The sequence below is a fragment of the Cyanidioschyzon merolae genome, chromosome 3 (assembly GCF_000091205.1).
Source record: "Cyanidioschyzon merolae strain 10D DNA, chromosome 3, complete genome".
In the NCBI taxonomy this organism is placed as follows: Eukaryota; Rhodophyta; class Bangiophyceae; order Cyanidiales; family Cyanidiaceae; genus Cyanidioschyzon; species Cyanidioschyzon merolae.
In genome coordinates this window covers 319,213-337,251 of record NC_010129.1, presented here as the reverse complement: position 1 = coordinate 337,251, position 18,039 = coordinate 319,213, and the positions used below count along the sequence as shown (strand labels likewise).

General features: G+C 51.1%; 6 protein-coding genes across 6 annotated transcripts, besides 1 other annotated feature; 5 read left to right on the top strand and 1 right to left on the bottom strand.

Annotated features, from left to right (window-relative positions):
• Positions 1-248: 248 nt before the first annotated feature.
• Positions 249-2,243, top strand: CYME_CMC140C (hypothetical protein; the record flags this gene model as incomplete). Its single annotated transcript, XM_005535294.1, has 1 exon — positions 249-2,243. The coding sequence occupies one exon, from the start codon at positions 249-251 to the stop codon at positions 2,241-2,243; it is 1,995 nt and encodes a 664-aa protein (XP_005535351.1).
• Positions 2,244-3,086: 843 nt separating this feature from the next.
• Positions 3,087-4,699: a sequence feature (possible transcribed region).
• A 358-nt stretch (positions 4,700-5,057) lies between these two features.
• CYME_CMC138C (similar to FUSCA protein FUS6) lies at positions 5,058-6,716 on the top strand (the record flags this gene model as incomplete). The annotated part of the gene is made up of 1 exon (XM_005535293.1): positions 5,058-6,716. One exon carries the CDS (start codon positions 5,058-5,060, stop codon positions 6,714-6,716), a length of 1,659 nt encoding a protein of 552 aa, XP_005535350.1.
• A 1,406-nt stretch (positions 6,717-8,122) lies between these two features.
• CYME_CMC191C (DNA-directed RNA polymerase subunit CX) lies at positions 8,123-8,260 on the top strand (the record flags this gene model as incomplete). The annotated part of the gene is made up of 1 exon (XM_005535292.1): positions 8,123-8,260. The coding sequence occupies one exon, from the start codon at positions 8,123-8,125 to the stop codon at positions 8,258-8,260; it is 138 nt and encodes a 45-aa protein (XP_005535349.1).
• A 52-nt stretch (positions 8,261-8,312) lies between these two features.
• Positions 8,313-9,083, top strand: CYME_CMC137C (3-hydroxybutyryl-CoA dehydrogenase; the record flags this gene model as incomplete). Its single annotated transcript, XM_005535291.1, has 1 exon — positions 8,313-9,083. The coding sequence occupies one exon, from the start codon at positions 8,313-8,315 to the stop codon at positions 9,081-9,083; it is 771 nt and encodes a 256-aa protein (XP_005535348.1).
• Positions 9,084-11,119: 2,036 nt separating this feature from the next.
• On the bottom strand, positions 11,120-12,106 carry CYME_CMC136C (probable nucleotide binding protein; the record flags this gene model as incomplete). Its single annotated transcript, XM_005535290.1, has 1 exon — positions 11,120-12,106. The coding sequence occupies one exon, from the start codon at positions 12,104-12,106 to the stop codon at positions 11,120-11,122; it is 987 nt and encodes a 328-aa protein (XP_005535347.1).
• A 224-nt stretch (positions 12,107-12,330) lies between these two features.
• Positions 12,331-13,512, top strand: CYME_CMC135C (hypothetical protein; the record flags this gene model as incomplete). The annotated part of the gene is made up of 1 exon (XM_005535289.1): positions 12,331-13,512. The coding sequence occupies one exon, from the start codon at positions 12,331-12,333 to the stop codon at positions 13,510-13,512; it is 1,182 nt and encodes a 393-aa protein (XP_005535346.1).
• Positions 13,513-18,039: the final 4,527 nt, after the last annotated feature.

The window sequence follows — 18,039 nt, the reverse complement described above, 5'->3', positions numbered from 1 at the left end:
CCTTAGCAACTGCTTTGATGGCGACCAGAGACCGCTTGTGTCATTAGCGAAGGCTTCTGGTTTCTTTATTGGTGCCCGTTTCAGGATCGCCGGAGTTTCAATTGCCAAACAGAACACTTTCTTGAGTTGTTTGGAAGACCTGAACCATTGTAGACTGGCAACCTGGACCGGAGGGGAGTTCAAGCGGGGACTAGTCCAGAAATCGGACGTATCCTGTGTTAAAGGCCGTACGAAGGCACCTCAGACCGATGTCTATGGGTGACGCTGCGCATGAAACACAGCTGATCCAGCTTTGTGATCAGCAGCGAACCGAGATTGCAGGGCTTCTAGCACAGCTTCGAAGGGCGCCTGTTGCATCACTGGAAACGGCAGCGGTGGAGCGTAAAGCACGTACACTTCTCGCAACATGGCAGCAAAAAGTCGAGGAAGGTGAGGCTCTCGGCTTGCCCGGGCTTGATGCTCAACGGAATCTTCTATTCCAGATGCAACGAGCCCTCTCTGCGGTATCAACGCAACTGCGTCGACGGCGTTTGGCCACCACTGCCGGAGCGCAACCTAGTGCCGCTCCCGTCTCAGGAGAGGAGCGTCTAGCTCTAGAACGGGAACTCCTAATCGAACCCCAATCGATAACAACCCATGACGTGCGACCATCGAAGCCTGCCTATGGGGAAGCGGCAACCACTCGCTCCGCTGCATCCGACCAAACGGCTCTTGGCACGACAGAACTCTCTGCGGTGGCGAGCCAGATTACTCGCCGCATCCACCGTACAACTTTATTAGCAAATCAGGAATTGGAGCGATCGAAAGCAATCTCCGATAGCATTACCGAGTCATCGGCAAATATTCGACGAATGGATCAGAAGTATGATGAGTACCAGGGCCAAATGGCACTCGGGAACCGACGCATCGAGCAACTTCGCCGTGCAGAGCGCCGAAGGCGGCGGTATGTTGCACTGGCGTTTCTTGCTCTCCTAGCCAGCGTGTGCTTTATTGTTCTTCGTCGCCTTGGAACCGCGAAAACCTTGGGCTTGCTCTCCGTTGCTATGAGATTCGCGCTGTGGACCATGCTCAAGGTTACGAACTTTCTGATTGGTGCTGCCGGAAGACTATGGCGCTTAATCCAGAAACTAATGCAGAAGCAAATTCCACCGATCGATGCGGATACTCGTTTCGTTGCTGACGATCACGTGGACTTAGGATTTCATCGGAGTACCCCGGACACGCATTGGGATCCTCAAACTCGTCATCCACATCGACAGATGCAAATTCAGCAGCTGAAACATCCATTTGAAAACAGCGGTCCGGAAGAGAACCACACATGGCCACTTGATTGTATCCAGGACTCGACAGAACAGTCATTGCACTCTGGCAGCCAGGATGTTGAACTAGGAACCTCCAACGAGAGCCCGGAAGCTGCTCAAGAGAAATCAGTCGAGGCCGGCAGTTCTGATGCACCACCTGAGGGGATTGCTAGCCCGGAAACAACACCTAGTGTCGACCGGGAAGCGTATGAGGCTTCGCGAGCTTGCAGTTCCGTGGTTGTGAACACTACAGAATACGCTCAGAACAGCACTCGGGTTGCCGTCACACATGAGGCAATGCCTCCACATGATCCGGCGCACGTGAAGAAAGAATTTACTCTTTTGCAATCATATACTACGCAAAAGGACGACTCTAACGGACGCAATCCAGCGACGTCCATGGAATCTACGGCGACTCTCCGCGTCGGTCCGAGAGCCTCTGCAAAAACGACAACTCTGTCTGTGTTAGAACGAAAAGATCCTGGATCGGAGCTGGAGACGCAGCACTCATCCGATGCGACCCAAGCGATTGAGACGCCAGCGGTACCATTACCAGTCGAGAATACGGTGATGATGACCCGTCCGAGCTATAGAATGGGCAAATCAGCTACCTCTGTGAAGCATCAGATTTCGCCAGAATCCCTGGAGGGCGACGAAATGGTCAGAATGACGCCAAGCAATGAATCGTTGCTGGGGCAGCATCCAAGCTTCACGTCCGAAGTACAGCTCAACACTATCGCAAGTGACCAGGACACAGAGCTTCGAACGTCCTCGTCGATAGCATCCCAATACATGGACGAAGACAAGGATGGCTTAGGCATACAAACAAGCGAACGTGTATATTTAAGCAATGATACACAGAAGAATTTCACGGACACGCACAGTGGTGGTATCCAAGACCCGAATCATCCAACAAAGCAAGCGTTAGACACTGGGGAGTAAGTCGATTATTCGAGCTATAGCACGCTGGCTTGGATCGTTGCATTCGAAGCGTCTTCTTATCGTCTAGCGGAGCTGGTGAGAAACATTGGGTGCATCGTCTAAGTGAAGGCGCATTATCGTCACTGATGCATTGTGTTGATGATCGAATACATCTTGCTGCAATAGCCGGTATCAGGGCGAAAATTCACGCTGTGATATCCAATCCTCGTGTATGCTCTCCGGGAGGAATTTCATGCTTCCACAGTTAAAAATTTCCAATATGTTTTCTCGTACCAGCTGAGGGCGTCTAGAGTCATGCAGTATCGCGGTCGCTTGCGCCTGCAGGCACGCTGCAGAGCCGTGCCAAGCGCATATGCACCGATTTATGGATGGTGCGAGAGCACTGCATGGAACCTGAAGCTCCCAGAAGCGCAAATATTGCCGGACGCCAGATGGGAGACCCCAGCCCCTCATCAGATCCAAACTGAACATTGAACTGTTCACTCACATCCTTTCTACCAGGATTTCCGAGTATTTTACGTGGACAGCCCCGCCGTGCAACGAGCACCAACAACAGCTTACACATTCATGCACAGCTCAAGGATCCCCGATCGCCTCTTCAACGATAATTACCCGACGTCATCGCTCGGCGGCATCCTCTCAAGCTTATGCCGAAATTCCACTGATCTTGTCACGCCAAAGAATAACCCACTCCGTTCTAGAGACAAACCCTCATCCGCTCTTCGCTGCCGTCAGCGATGCACCGTTCCACACCAGAATGATGCGCCCCACGGGGTGCGCGTGCTCCAGCGCTCCCCTCTCGTCTGTCTGCATCGGCATGCGCCCTCAGCTGCGACTCTAGTCATCGCAGCGTTCGCTCCGAGCCGAGCATGCGTTACCGCTCGGCACGAAGGGAGCGCACACAGACCGAAACAGTCCGACATGGCGTCCGCCCCGGATGCCACATCACGGGTGCTTGTTTCGTGAGGCGCAGCACCGCCTTGCGCGGATCCCCCGGAAGGAATCGAAGAGCGTGTGCCTGCACGCCCAGTGTACAGCGTACTCGCCGAGCTGATGGCCCAGGAGAAGCTCGTGATTGTCGGGGACCGCGGCGGGGGCAGCACTCGCGGACGGCATCGAGGTGAGGCTTCCGTGCCCGCCGACGGCATGCACGATACACTGGCGTGAGCGTGGAGGCGCCACAGCCGCTCCGCGGATGATGTGCTCGGAGCGGGTGGCGTACAGGGACACCTGACCTGAGCCATGTGCCACTGGTGCGAAGAGCGCATCGGGGATGTTGACGGAGAAGAGGCAGCGGCGAGCGCGTTGCCGTTTCCGACTGCCATCCGTGTATGGGATGCATCGAGCACGATTCGAACCGTTTAAAGGTCGACGCTAAAGCAGCCACGAGCATCCTTCGACTGCTGCCAGGGTGCCGGAGGGACGCAAGAGCCCAGCTCATAGAAAGCCGGATTTGGGGGCAGGAACGAGGATGATGAAGAGAAGCTGGAAGAGACCGGAAGAGGTGGTATTGCTTCCCGTATCTACGCGAGAGTCAGAGGGCCAAATCCATTTTATTCCGATACGATGAGGCCCTTTTCAAAATTGCACCAGGGCACCTGAAATCGCTAGGCAGTTTCACTCGGAGAGCTAGACGCTGGATAGATTAAAAGCGCGCCTGGTTGCAGAGCGTAATCTTAATGCCTGCTGCAATGCCGGATGTGCCGCTCCGGTCTTTGCACGAAAGCAGAACTGTCATGCAGTACCAATACAAGTGTCGTGTTAAGATGGGATCTGATGTCCGCATCATATACATTGGCGAAGACGCCTCCAATGGTAACAGCTTGTCATGAAGATGCCTGCAATGTTGAGAGCATGCGAACGCTGACTCATGAAAACAGTTCCATCGTGTTGCGGAGGCGTTTGCGAGGATCAACACTCGTCGTTCTCTACTCTCTAGAGTTACTTTGTTCGAAAGCTTTCCAAAGCGAAGAACCTTCGATGATCCCACAACATGCGTGGCGCATGTTGAAGAATGTGTAGCTCGGGCTTGCACAACCTGCACTCCTTTCATAAACGAGTGCCTCATCACATTGCGTCACACCGAAGCCCGCACGAACGATATGCCTGCTCGACAGTCTTTCCGTTGCAAGCTCTGTCACGCGAATGCGATTTAATGGGGCCACTTGATGTAGAGCTGCATGTCTCGGGTGATTTGGAGAAGTTTACGCAATCTCTATAGCAGCCGTTCTCCCTATGAACCTGAGTTTCTCAATGAGCACTCACTCTCCACGATAGTGTACCGGATGCTGGAGGCTAGTATATAGACTGCCATAGCGGCACTCATCTGCGATATGCGTTGCTGTGTGAACCAGTCGTAGTCGATTGACGGCAGAACGGCAAATCGTATAAGTGTAACGGTGCACGATCGACACCAAATGGTGTGTATCTGATGATCCGAATCCGAGGTTATAAACTGACCATCGTCCGGAGCACATCTTACCGTGCACAGTGGACTACGCTTCGTGCTCGCTCGGCGCCGGAGAGCACGTAAGGTACCTGTCTGTGCATTGTATGGGAGTGTATTTGAACGGAGCGAGACTGGAAACAACCCGCAAACAGCCTTTGGCGGAAAGCCAATCCAGGTTTTCGATCGCTGCGTTTGTCAAGCTTGAGAAAGTCGCGCGACTCCGTGAACGGAGCATCACTCGTTGTTGGAGCGTGCGAGTGGACCCCAGGTTACCATTTTGCTAGCAAGTCGTTGAACCTCAATTTTATACGAGACGACTGGCGTTTCTATGAGATCCTGAGAAACGCAAGCTTCTTGCTGTGGATATGGAGAAAGCTGAGCGGCAGTCGCAGCAACCAGACATCTCAGAGCCTGAAAAGGACACGGAGAGCTTCCCGCTATCGCGGATAGCCTTCGACCTTGAAGCATATGCTTTGAGATATATATGGTGGCAGGGTAGCGACGGGCGGTGCTTGAAACGTGGAGCTTTGACACGGCTCCTCCACATTGCCACAAACGCACCCAGAGAGGAACTGCGAAAGGAGGCTGCGCGTCTAGGCCTGCAGATTCTTACGAACAACTTTTCCGAAGCAGCTGGTCTTGCCTTGATGGCACCTTGTGCAACAAAGCCATGCGCGAGTGGCTCGGCACTTGAGGTTCGTAGATGGGGTGATTCCCCTCCGCTACTCTCGCCGGGTCGTAGTGGTCGTTCATGCGCTGTGCGGGGCGAATCATCGTTGTTGGATATGGTCCGTCAGGAGCCCGTTGATCTGGGGCTCTACGCAGAATTCAAAAGAATTCTAGACGAACCCATCGACGTAGCGTTCACATGTGAATGCAAAGATGCCTTCGCCAAGTATCGGAATTCGCTACTGCGAGGGCTGGAGATCAGCCAGCAAAAGGGAATCGATCAGGCCGTTCGCTCTTCATACAACGAACTGGCCCACTTCTACTATGAACATGGATACCTGGATGAGTCCCTGAGATATTTACAGATGATGGAAGCTCGCGGTATGCAGAAACATGAACTTCTCTGTTGGATCCTAGATATATTGCGTATTCATCTGGAGAAATTGTCCTCCAGGGTTCATGCCCAGGAAAATCGAGGTCCGCGGCACGATTTCGCTGCACAATATCCACAATTCGATCTCGATGCATGTCATGGTCACGAAAGCACGGCTCTAGCGCGTATTCCATTGCAGATCGATCTCAGAGGGGATACTTCACGTATAGAGCAGCTGGCACATATAGCCGAAACATCGCTGGAAGAGAAAGACATCGCTGAAGCCACAGCGTTGCAAGCTGGTCTTGCTTTGGTCGCACTTCATAATGGTCAATACCGTCGAGCAGTGAAGCACTTTCTTGCCGTAACCACAGCCTTTCGTGATAGTGGGTTCACGGATATGATATCGAGTGACGACATCGCGTTGCACGCGGTCCTGTGTGCAATCGCCACCTTGAATCGGGAGGAAATTCTGGAGTGGATCCTGCAGAACAGATCGTTCTTGCCCATACTTGATCAAAACCCGATTTCCAAAGAATTGCTGAATAGCTTTTTCAATAGAAAATTCCCTGATCTGTTACGAAGTTTGCGGGCTTTGCAACACGATCTGAGCATGGACTTGTATATGCATTCGCACACCGAAGGTTTGACGCGCCTGATTCGCCATAGATGCTACGTTGCATATGTCCGGCCCTTTCGCAGAATCCGACTCTCCCGGATGAAGTTTGAACTTCTCGGATCGGATTCATTCGATGCAAGTAGCGATGATAGCTTTGAGCGTGATCTCGAGTGGCTCCTGCGGCAGGGATGCATCCAAGGCCAGCTTCATCTCGAGGAAGATCTGCTCGAAGTCAACAGCTACGATGGACACGCGCTCATGATTGCCTCTGTTTTAGATGAGGCAAGCAGTTCTTGGGCGTTCTGCGAGAAAGAAACTTTGCGATTTGCGTACTCGACCTGCCGAATGGGGTTCCCACCCTAGTGTATTGCCGTTTGTCTCAAGAAGTGCCGATTTACGCTGTGGCTAAACTTGTGACACAACAGCACTTGAAGTCCTGACTTAAGTGAACGCGCCCGCCGCTCTAAAAGAGGCCAGGACAGCCTTGCTGTTCATCCGGCTGAAATTTCCAGCTGTATTTCAAGAAAGCTGTCTCTGACTATTGGTCATCCTGGAGCACATAGTCCCACAAATGAGAGTAGGATATCCTCTGAAAAGAATATCATGGCAGCGATCACATCCCATCATTCCAGTTGGTCCACTCTGCTGCCTGATTACAATTCGTTTCGGAGAAATGCAGGTAATGCTGCATCCGAAGCGATGCTCTTGAATCTCGTGCGTGTTCTACGCAGTTTCCGTAATGTAGAGCGAATGTATCAAACCTGCCGATCGCTCGAAACGACGCGGATATAGCCTGCTTCGCTACCTTGCATCTGTCCCGATATATAGCGGTTGTGTTTATCCCGGCACCTGCCAAAAATAGAGCCGTGCCAGGGAGCGTATCGGATATACGAGTTTCATCCCGAGAAAGAGCAAAACCCTCTGAGGATTATTCGCTGAAAGAGCTTGTGCTTACCGACTCTGTCGCAGATGGAGGCTCGTAATCGTTTCTGTCTGTCTGTGCTCCAGTGGGCGGAAGTCTAACTTCGCGACTTCAGCAACACAGTCGGCGATTTTGAGATTCATACACTGGATCTAGTGGGCTACTGTGCCAGCAGGCTGCATGTAGATTATCGTCACCGGCATGTATTTTCGGATAGACACTGGTGTTTTTCCGGGACAATGCACTACATCTAGTCCGTATTGAGGAATTCAGGCGCACATGTATTACCGTAATGAATATTGACCGAAAGAACAGGATTTGTCGCAGGGGTACATCAGAGTCGTCCTCTCCACGCATTGCTCCCGTGGTAGCGCAGCCCGCGCCAGAAGAACGGCCCGCCGCATGCTCGACACCGCTGCGTCGCTGAAATATTCAGATGTGCTTTGCTACCGGACCAATGGACACAAGTTGAGGATGTTTGAAAGATTCGGTAGAGGCGCCGAAGTTCTTGCCCTCGCCATCATATGCGTCCATGCAATCGATAAATATGAGCCAGTGTCTTTTAACCCGCACATGAAGAAACAAAGCTATGTTCAGAGCGACGCTCCTTGGGCAGGTCAGCGAGGCAGCGATTCTGGCCTGCGGGTGCATCGTGCTCCATTGCGTGACGCGCAAGATCGCTGCATCGGGCCAGCATTGCGTGACCTGCTGCTGGCCGCGTGACAGATGCTCGCACGCACGCAGCTGCTGCGATAGTATGTGTTCCTGTGACTGCGTGCACGCGCGGATTGCTTTCGAGGCAGCCTCGAACGCGGGACGTTGATCCTAAACAGGTTTTGGGACTCCCATGACTCGGTATATTTGTGGTGAGTGTGGACAGATTTTTGAACTCGACGTGAACGAAACCGTCCGGTGCAACTTCTGTTCGTGTCGCTACGTCTACAAGCTGCGAACGAAGAAACCCATCCAGCTGGAGGCGCGCTGAGCACACGCCTTGGGAACTGCTTCCCGCAAGCGCTGCACGCCCCTCGTAAGAGATGCAGGTTCCTAGGATTGTCGGCGTACTGGGCGCTGCGGGTCAGATGGGCTCCGGTATTGCTGAAGTCCTCGGCCAGAGGTCTGGTTGCACCGTCCTACGGTACGATCCCGTAAAAGAACCCGAAAAGGACATTAACGTCCTTCGAGGTGCCGAATTCCTTATCGAGGCCGTACCAGAAGTGTTCGAGACAAAAGTTGCTGTTTACAAAGCTCTCGAAGAAGCCCGAGTCTGGACGGAACATGTCGTCTTGGCGAGTAACACGTCGTCGTTATCGATTACGAGACTCGCGGCTACTTCGAAGTTTCCGGAAAACTTCATTGGCATGCATTTCTTTTACCCCGTACAACGAATGAATATCGTAGAGATCGTCTGTGGGTTACGAACGTCGGAAAATACTGTTGAAGTCACGGAGTCACTTGCTCGTAAAATGGGAAAAGAGTGCGCGCGGTGTGTGTCTGATAGCCCAGGTTTCGTCTCGAATCGAATACTCATGCCTTACATCAACGAAGCGATTGAAACGCTACGTGAAGGGACCGCAGATGCGAAGGATATCGATCGAATTATGAAGCTCGGAACGAACGTGCCCATGGGTCCGTTGGCACTAGCCGACTTTATCGGCCTCGATACTTGCCTCAATATTTTGCGTGTGCTTGAACAAGGGCTCCCCGGGGGTTCTGTAAAGTATAGAGCATCCCCACTGCTGGTCAAATATGTTGATGCTGGTTGGCTCGGGCGCAAGACTAAAAGAGGTTTTTACACCTATGACTAGGGTGGATAAAAATGGGACACTGAACTGCTTGTTCTGTTCCTGGCTTTCGGGTTTTTGAGAATAAATTTCGACGTATAATCTTGACATTCGAAAGGCAGCAATAAGGGTTTAAAGATTCATACGTAGCTTTAGGATTCTCGATCGCCTTTTCGGTGTGCCTCCTCAGATGCTGTTTCGCTGGAATTCGTTCCTCTGACGTTAACAAGATGATACGGGAAGTTCTCGAACAAGAATTCGTAGAATAAACGACAGTATCATCAAGTTCATGAATGGAAGCCTCCAAGATTCTCCGTTAATAACGTGTCGCATGCTCAAATCTTGCATTCTTTGTGTATTCGATCTTTCTGATTCAAGGTAACTCACTAGCAGAGCAATTAGCGCTGCTGAGTTAACGAGCATGAAAATTCAGCGAAGCCCAGAGGCGACTTCTTTATTGACTTATAGCTCAACTTCGCTGAATATTTCTTTCTCAAATCATCGATTCCGTTCTGAAGACACTTCCTGCCCTCTTGGTGGTCCTCGGCGGAAAGAGATGCGAGAACGAGATGATGCGTCTCACTGGACATGCTCACAGGGGCCTCCATGTACTGTTTACATTGAAAAGAATCATAGACTCTGACTTAAGTCACCAAAGAGATGTTCTCGTTTGGAGTGCACTTTATCGCCTTGCGCGAAAGTGGCATGGTCACATTAAAATGTGTCGACATATGCTGCATCAGTAGAATTAACCTTCCAAATCAATATTCATCATAGAGAGCATCGCGTTACACTACTTGTCAATAGGATGGTTCCAATTCACGATTCATCATGGACAGCATAGCGTTACACTAATTGTCAATAGAATGGAAAACTGCGGACTCGCGCCTCCAGCAGAATCGGTACTCATGGAGGAGATCACCTGTAAGAGGCACGTGATCGTAGGGCACAGCACCGCAGCTGGAATCGGTGGAGGATATCGAAAGTAGCCATCTGTATCCGTCAAGTGTATGTGCCGAGCGCTAAACCAAGCGTTCACGGAGCACGAGGCGGTCCACGGATGAGAGGCTGTGGGTGATATTTAGGAACACCTGAGGACAACCAAGTGTCACCGCTGCGAGAGGGCGCAAAGAGGCTGCATACAAAAAAGATGAAAATGGCAAGCCGTGCGTCGATGGCAACTACTGTTTTTGCATCAAATGCGTCGCCAGCGGCTGGAAACTCAGAAATCGGGAATTCAATGCTGCCATCAACATCTTTCGACCACTGACAGCGGGACTAAGAGGAAACGAGAGACCGTCGTATTCCAAGTCAAAGATAACAAAGAATAATAGGAGCGGTCGCAGATAAGGCCGCAAAGGCTAATTCTGATGACATTGGGAACAGACTCGAACTTGAGAATGTAATCCCTTCAAAGAGGCATTCTAACATTTATTCTCAAATGAGTGTATGATTCGAATTGTGAATTTAACCAAGAGAACCAAATGAGAAACATCGCATTCCGTGAGCGAGCGTACAGCCAGATCTTGTAAAGAATGTTATATCGAGACAGACTTTGAAAAATATTCGTTCGTGGCATCCTCATCGACCAGGAACTCACCGACGTGCGCTTCATCATGGTTGTTTGGATGCGCAGCATGTTTGTTCAGAGCAGGAAAACAAGCTTCACTCCTGCTGACGAAAATGCTCTGCTTCGAAAAAGACTTTTCGCAATCACTGGACCCAAATAGGGGTCTCTTTGGAGCCGGAACCCGGACCGCTCGAGTGTTGAACATCAGCTTACAGAGGTGCGCTACCCGCCAGGTTCGATGCATTTAGAAGATAAGGACATAGCCACTTCAGCATCCGCTCCTAGCTTATAATGCAGATATTTTAGCGGCATCACAAAGCTCCATTCACATTTGCTCATCATTTCGGTCTGAGAGTTATTCACGAGCTCTGCAGCGGCCTCGGTATAGAACGTGATGAATTCGATTCTATTTACATCATCACAACTGGACACAAGCGGCCCGAGACGCTTTCCAGCAAGCCGTACAAAACCAGGAAACAACATGCAACGATCATGAGCTCTCCACTTCGAGGCTTGCTATCGTCTTTGGAGAGAAAGCTTTTCCAATGTGTCGGGCAAGCTCGAAAATTGCATCGCGGGCGGGACAATCGTAATTTAGGATCGCCTCCCCGAGGTCAGAGGCTCGCATCAGTGCCGGATCCAAAGGAATCCTACCTAGGAAGCGAACGCCACTGTCGTTGCAAAGGGCTTGCACTCCACCAGTTGTTGGCGTAAAAATTTCCTCCTGATGACCGCAATGGCGGCACGTATAGTACGACATATTCTCGACGATACCCACAATGGGAACGCCGGCACGCTCGCAAAAGCGTACCTGCTTACGTACATCCAAGAGGGCGACCTCTTGAGGAGTAGCAACAATGAGCGCTGCAGTGTTCGCAATCCCTGCTAAGGCTTGCGTTAGCGTAATGTGCTCGTCCGATGTCCCCGGCGGCATATCGATAATGAGCCAGTCGAGATAATCGCCCCAGTCGACATCTCTCAGGAACTGTTTTAAAAGACCCGTTTTCCGCGCTCCTCGCCAAGCAACCGCGTCATCCTTTGACGGAAGCATAAAACCAATTGACATGGCAGCTAGATTGCCCCGGACGTACACAGGCTGCCAGCCAGTGGCCGATTGGTGCACTTCTTCCTCTGCGATAGAAAGTAAGTGCGGAATCGACGGTCCCGTCACATCAGCATCGAGAAGTCCAACTTCAAGCTCCCTGTCAACCGCTTCACAGGCAACGCCGGAAGCAAAAGCAAACGCTAGCTGCGCAGCAACAGAAGACTTACCGCAACCCCCTTTGTTCGCTACGACAAAGAGGACTCTCTGAACACCAGCCAGTCGGTTCGCTATAGCCACGCGATCTGGGTCCACAGTTGTGTTCTTCCCAGCGGCACAAGCCGTTTGGTTTGGGCAGCCATAGCAAGCCGCGGCTCTGCCGGCCTGTTCCGACTCTGTTCCAGGGCAGCTCACTGGAACTGAAGTTTCCGTCATGACGCAAAGAGTACTGACAACGTTGACCCAAAATTTCCAGGGAAGAGCTCGAGCGACGCTGAACGCTCGAGCGCCGGATGGACGTACAATTATGTACGTATTTATCCAGATAATTTTTGTTCCGCGAGGAGGCGTTTCCGCCGAACCGATGCGGTTTTGTGATCATTCACGTGAGGGCATTTGCAGGTTATCAATCGCAAAGACTACAGCGTTGCGTGGCCCGGATGCCACTAAGTACAAGTGCGTTCATACCTACAGCTTTAGTTAAAGCTAAAAAGCCGCTGGCAACAGGCTCTTTGGCCAAGGCGACGCACCCGCTGCTTCGTGGTCAGCAGGCAAGGAGGGCGCAAGCACCACGACGTGGCCTCCGAGATGTTTCACAGCACGCAGTCGCAACGCTCCGGGCAGTGCAAGTCCACAGCAAGGATTCGCGTTCTGATAGAGGACTATCGCTCGCCGCTGACCTTTGTCGAGAGGTTGAGACCTATGAGGTGAAGTCTGTCTACACACAAGAGCCTGTGCGTATTCGTGTTTACCGAGACTTTAACGCCGAGCTGCTCGAACCACTTGGTATCACGTCCTGGGACGCCGTCACTGAAGAAGCCGCTGAAGACTATCCGGTGACATATGAAAATTATGAGGTTGTGTACTATGAAAGCGGCTGTATGAAACTCCAGTGTGTCGGCCGAGACGAGCCACTCATTCTCCAAGCGGGAGACTTGGCAGAGTTCTCCGATGGTGTTCACGGAGACGGCCGCGTAACAGAGAACTTACGCCGCCGCTTTGTTTTTTGCTCCCCAGATGAGTGGGAAGCGTCTCTTAGGCGAGCCATCACCGAAACGCTTGAAGGGCGTCCCGCACAAGCTGCTGATGCAGACGTCTTGCCAGGCCGATCGAAATATGGGACCAAACCAGGTGCCACATCTTCCGAAACCACAAGACCGACAATTGAACCCCTCGCTCATCAGGCTGGAGGGGAGTTTGCAAATAAGATCACCAATTCTTCTTCGAAGAAAGCGACTCGCCGGAACAGAGGCGCGAAGTCCTCGCTCAAAAATGCTGATAGAGAGCCTGGCAATGCTGCACGAGCGAAAATGGATGCCGAGCTAGCATTTCCAAACTGGGTGGCCTATGCGTTAGCTGATATTATCCAGCTTGGAGCAGCCACCACGCTTATTTTATTCTGGGACTCTGGTCCTGGGGCGTTTATTCCATCAAAAGAGATTAACTTTCTGCTCCATTACATTTTTGTACCCATTGGAACGGCTGGGGCATTCCTATCGGCGGTGGCACGGTTTGCGCTTGAAGTGGCGCCGTCTCTCAAGGAGCACCCTCTTGTGCGTCTTGTGCCGCGATATGAAGACATAGATGATCCTAGACAAAAATATTTGCAGAAAAGAGACTAAGAATGGCCTACAGAGCGAAACTCGGCCATGGTGCCCGCTTGGCTTGCGGATGCACTCTAAAGGCCTGCTCCTCGAGAGAAGGTCGCACCTCCAGGTGAAAGTTTAGGTGGCTATGTGCAGCAGACTTTGCACTGGAAATCCACAGCGAAAATCTAAAGCGTTCGTGAGGGCTACTGCATTCGCGTCCTTGACGCCAGATCGTTATGGTCTTTCACCTCGATTATATTTCACCTGCGCTGCTGTGCATGGCAGGATATCGAACCTACTATGCAATTTACCGCATAGATCGTACACAAGTTGCCTATTGCACATATATTTTTTATGAACAGTGCATAGAGGACTGCATGGCTCCTGCAGGAAAGTCATAACGCAGTACTCAGATAACTGAGGGCCACTGAACGAAACAAGTATACGAGCTGCGCTCAAAAACTATTATTCTCAAGGACTGGTTTCTGTAAATAGTAGAAAACGGATCATTGATCATCTTTTGCTGAAAGTAAAACCCTCAATCGAAGCCACCTGGGGCATCTCTGTTTCTTAACAGCAAATTCGTCTGATCCTGAAAACGATGGGTACAATCGCAGAAAAGTTCCAACGTCAGTCACGGCCATCTTGCACCAAAATCGCATCTACAGTGTTCCTAGAACGTCTCAATCGGTATGATCCTTAGGGACGTCGGTTCATTTTTCCAGCCAATGAGACTTGTTCCAGAAGAATCGGTCGGAATGTACATGGGTATTCGCGGGGCAGGGAGCCCCATGTATCCACGATCGAACCCGAAGAGAGCGCGGACCAATCTCTTCTCGCTAGAGTGGATTCATTTGGATGCCTCGGTTTTCGCTCGTAGAGAAGGCTCATACAGCAGCACCAACCACTTCGTCAAATCACAAAAGACTTTTCCCCTGGCGTCTGGCGATATTCTTCTCTTGGACAGCGTGACATTTCATTATTACCCTTGCGGTCGAGCTTTTGCTGATTCTCTCGGGGCAAAGCTGCTTTTCATTCCTCCGTGCGCTCCGTGTTCCAACTGCATCGGCGGAATGTTTTCTATCGTGAAACCTAATGACCGTTCCACCGGGCGAATCGCTGAAGCATTCAGCGCACGGTGACACATCGGGGCGCATTTTGTCTTTCTTCCGCATGTGCTGCTCGGTGCGGGAAGGTCCTCACCTAACGGCATAGACCAGTGTCTTCAGTTGAAGAAACGAAAATTCCAAGGGAACGGTATCGATACGCAACTCGTGGGCCCCGGAATGCGGTTATCTTCGGTAGTCGGGGATGGACGAAAAATCCTCTTCTCGCCGGCAATCGAGCGAAGAAGAGCAAGTGACGAAGAAGAAGGGTAAGAAAAGGGGAGATAGGTGGGGAAATGTGTTCGCGCAATGAGAGCATGACGAAGCCGCAGTGGCACAGAGTGCACGAGGTCTACCTATCCTTGCAATTGCGAGTTCCACCAGAGGCAATAAACGTGTGGAGTTCGAGAGCCGAGACTTCATTGCGTCCATCCATATCAGACGACGTGTGGTGCAGAATACGAGCCCCGAGGAGCTGGGGCGGTCAAATTTTGTAGGGCAGCCTCTCACGCTCGATTTGCTCAAGGGAAAGCTCAAGCAGGTAGCCGGGGGCCGTCAAACGAGGCTCGGAGTCGCCTATGAATAGATATATGAATACATTATATCCTCTTGAAACGTTTATCGTTTCTTTATGATCATCTACGACAGCGCTATTCAGTGCTGTAAAATATAGTCATATGCCATGCAATGAAATAGGACCTCGATTCTCGATATGCGCCGCAGTTAAAGCAGTGAATTGCAGCACACTTGGAAGAGCAAACACTTTTTGTTTTTGGTTAGCTTCTTTCGCAGGTATCGAACGAGAAGAATTTTTTCTGTAAGATGAAGAAAGGCCGCAGAAATATAGTACGCTATAGCAGATTGCTCGCCAAAACACCTTATTTGTTCATGTCTGTCATTCTATGTTCTGCAGGCGGATGAACCACCTTCCCTGTCGTCCTTTTCATGAGCGTCCTGCACGCGAAAAAGGACTTATTCTGCTCCGTGTACGGGGCTGTCTCCTTGTCAATCTATTCCACTTCGTACGCTCTCCAGGGGGTACCAACCACGGATCCCCAGGATGTGAAGTTTCCGTATTGTTGAGACAACCGAAGGGGATGAGACTTGGGTGGACAAAGAAAAGAGCACGCTTCCATGGGTCTCTATCGTTCGTTCGACAACACACTGCGGGTTTCCCAATAGGACGCGAACGCTTATAGCTGGACGGACTTGTGTTCGTCTCACTTGATGAACATTGTTCGGGAGATATGGTGGACTTGTACACGGGCATTCGAAGAGTCGACAATACGAATCGCACAGGAGGCACGCACGAGAACTCCGAAAACATCAGCCCTGGCTGCGATTCGATCCTCTAGTCGACCACAAATCGCCCAAAAGACCGAATCGTTCAAAGCCTCATCCATCGTAGAGCTACTGAGTGGCTTCACTGTCGCACATTCTTCTATCATGCCCAACGGCAAAGTCGCTTTCCAGCACTCAAAGACGGTCAAGTATTGCGGGGCTGACTCTGACGTTGGCCTGCTTTTCATTCCACTGTAATCTCCGCTGTGCAGTCCAGTAGAAGGAGTATTCTATGTCGTCAAAACTATTTTTACGCTCACGTATCGATCGTGGATCCGTTCACATCCATGACACCGTTCTCCAGCGTGTCATTTTTCCACAAATCTTGTTCTACATTCACCAGCCCTGAACTGCTTTGTAGCTTTTGTGCTCTTGCCCGGACAGGTGAAGGAATGCTCGCCTCGGCCTGTGGGCATGCTCACCACGGAGAATATGACGAGAAGATACGTAAGGCAGAATAGATGTATACATCGAGAATGCGTATTCGAGCACCACCGTCCACCAAAGCCTTCTCACTGCCGCGGAAGAAAGCACACGCAGAGCCCAGTGAACGTAGACATGGTACTGCACCAAGCAGCAGAGAAGGAGAAGAATCCACAAGACAAAGAAGGTTCAAATCCGCCGGAACAGAGGACAAGAAGGGCGGCGAACGAGAAACTGTTCTGGCAAAAAATTCCATCTCAAAATGTTATCGTCGTTTGGGCACTGAAACACACTGGCAGGGAGAAACTTCCGTACCGTGAGATGCTGAACGTCATTCGGGATCGCGTAGCCTTTCGCTTTGGGATGTTTCGCGTAGCTTTCCTCGACTTGAAGCAATTCGTCGAGCAACTGTTTGTAGGAGTGCCGGGCGCAGGGCTGCCACCTGTCCAAATTCCCATGGTACATTTCGACATGTCACTGTAGACACTTGCGTATAGTATATCATCGCGTGCTCTTTGAACAACTGCTGGTCTCGGCGATCAGGTATGCAGTATGCATACAACTTCGCTGTGAACATTGGCGGCACTGGTTCAAGGATTCTCGTGCGCGCGGCGGAACTGAAGTGATGACTAAACGGACAAGTGAGCACGATGGTATATCAGTCTACATGTATTTCATGAAACGTATGCCTCAGTTGAGCAGCGACAAACATTTCTAACCGTTCAAGGCGGATGAAGAGAAGGAATCCAAGGTGTTCATCGGTCCGAGCTGAAACGCATGATGGCGGTCGCCGCAAGTCCAAAGCAAGAGGACGCAGCCAAAGACCTGAAGGGTAAGCAGCTGGAGTTGATCAAGATTTGCGAGGCTCGGAAGTATTGTATGCCGGACATGACGGACGACAGGAAGCGTACCACCGAGGGGAATTCCGGTTTCAGGACCCATCTGCACGCTCTATGCTCCGATTCGAGGAGACTGCGATGTGCTGCACGCTTCATTCAGAGAGTACGTGCGTGTGAAAATAGCTTATGCAGACGATCCTATGGCGGAGTACACGAGAGCAGGCTGCAGTCACCAACGGTTTCGTTTGTACGGCGACATGATGCTTGCAATCGAAAAGTTCTTCAAAGTTGTTAGAAAAGAAATAGCTTATCAATCTCGTTGATTGACTGTAGGCTATGGCACTAGACTTGCTGCAGCGCGCAGTGCCTGCACATCACTTCGTTCTATGAGACCACACAGCCCAAGCAGGAATTGATTCTGTGCGATTCCCGTCAAGACTTTCAAGACGACAAGCACGCTTCGCGAGCGTGGGTACACGCTGAAACTTTCAGAGAAGAATATTTTGAAACAGAAATGGATGTGCAAGAAAGTGGTTCGTATCTCGCCCAACCTCAGACGGCGAGGCAATCTAAGGTAAACAGCATGCTTTGGTGAGATTCTACCAACAGAAATACGTAAAAGCACTTGCTGTACCGAGAATGGAACGCGTCGATCAACATGCAGAGATGTTACGTGGTTCCAGAGCATATGGCGGCTTCGTTTTGCGCAAACAATCGAGAGAATCGTTTGGTACTCAGTTTAGACATTATTCTGAAACGTTGAAGACTCACGATGAAAAAAACAGTGCCTAAAAAAGAGGAGACGGATACTTGCCTAGAACAAGGCACTAGTATGGTGGAGTACAGCAATC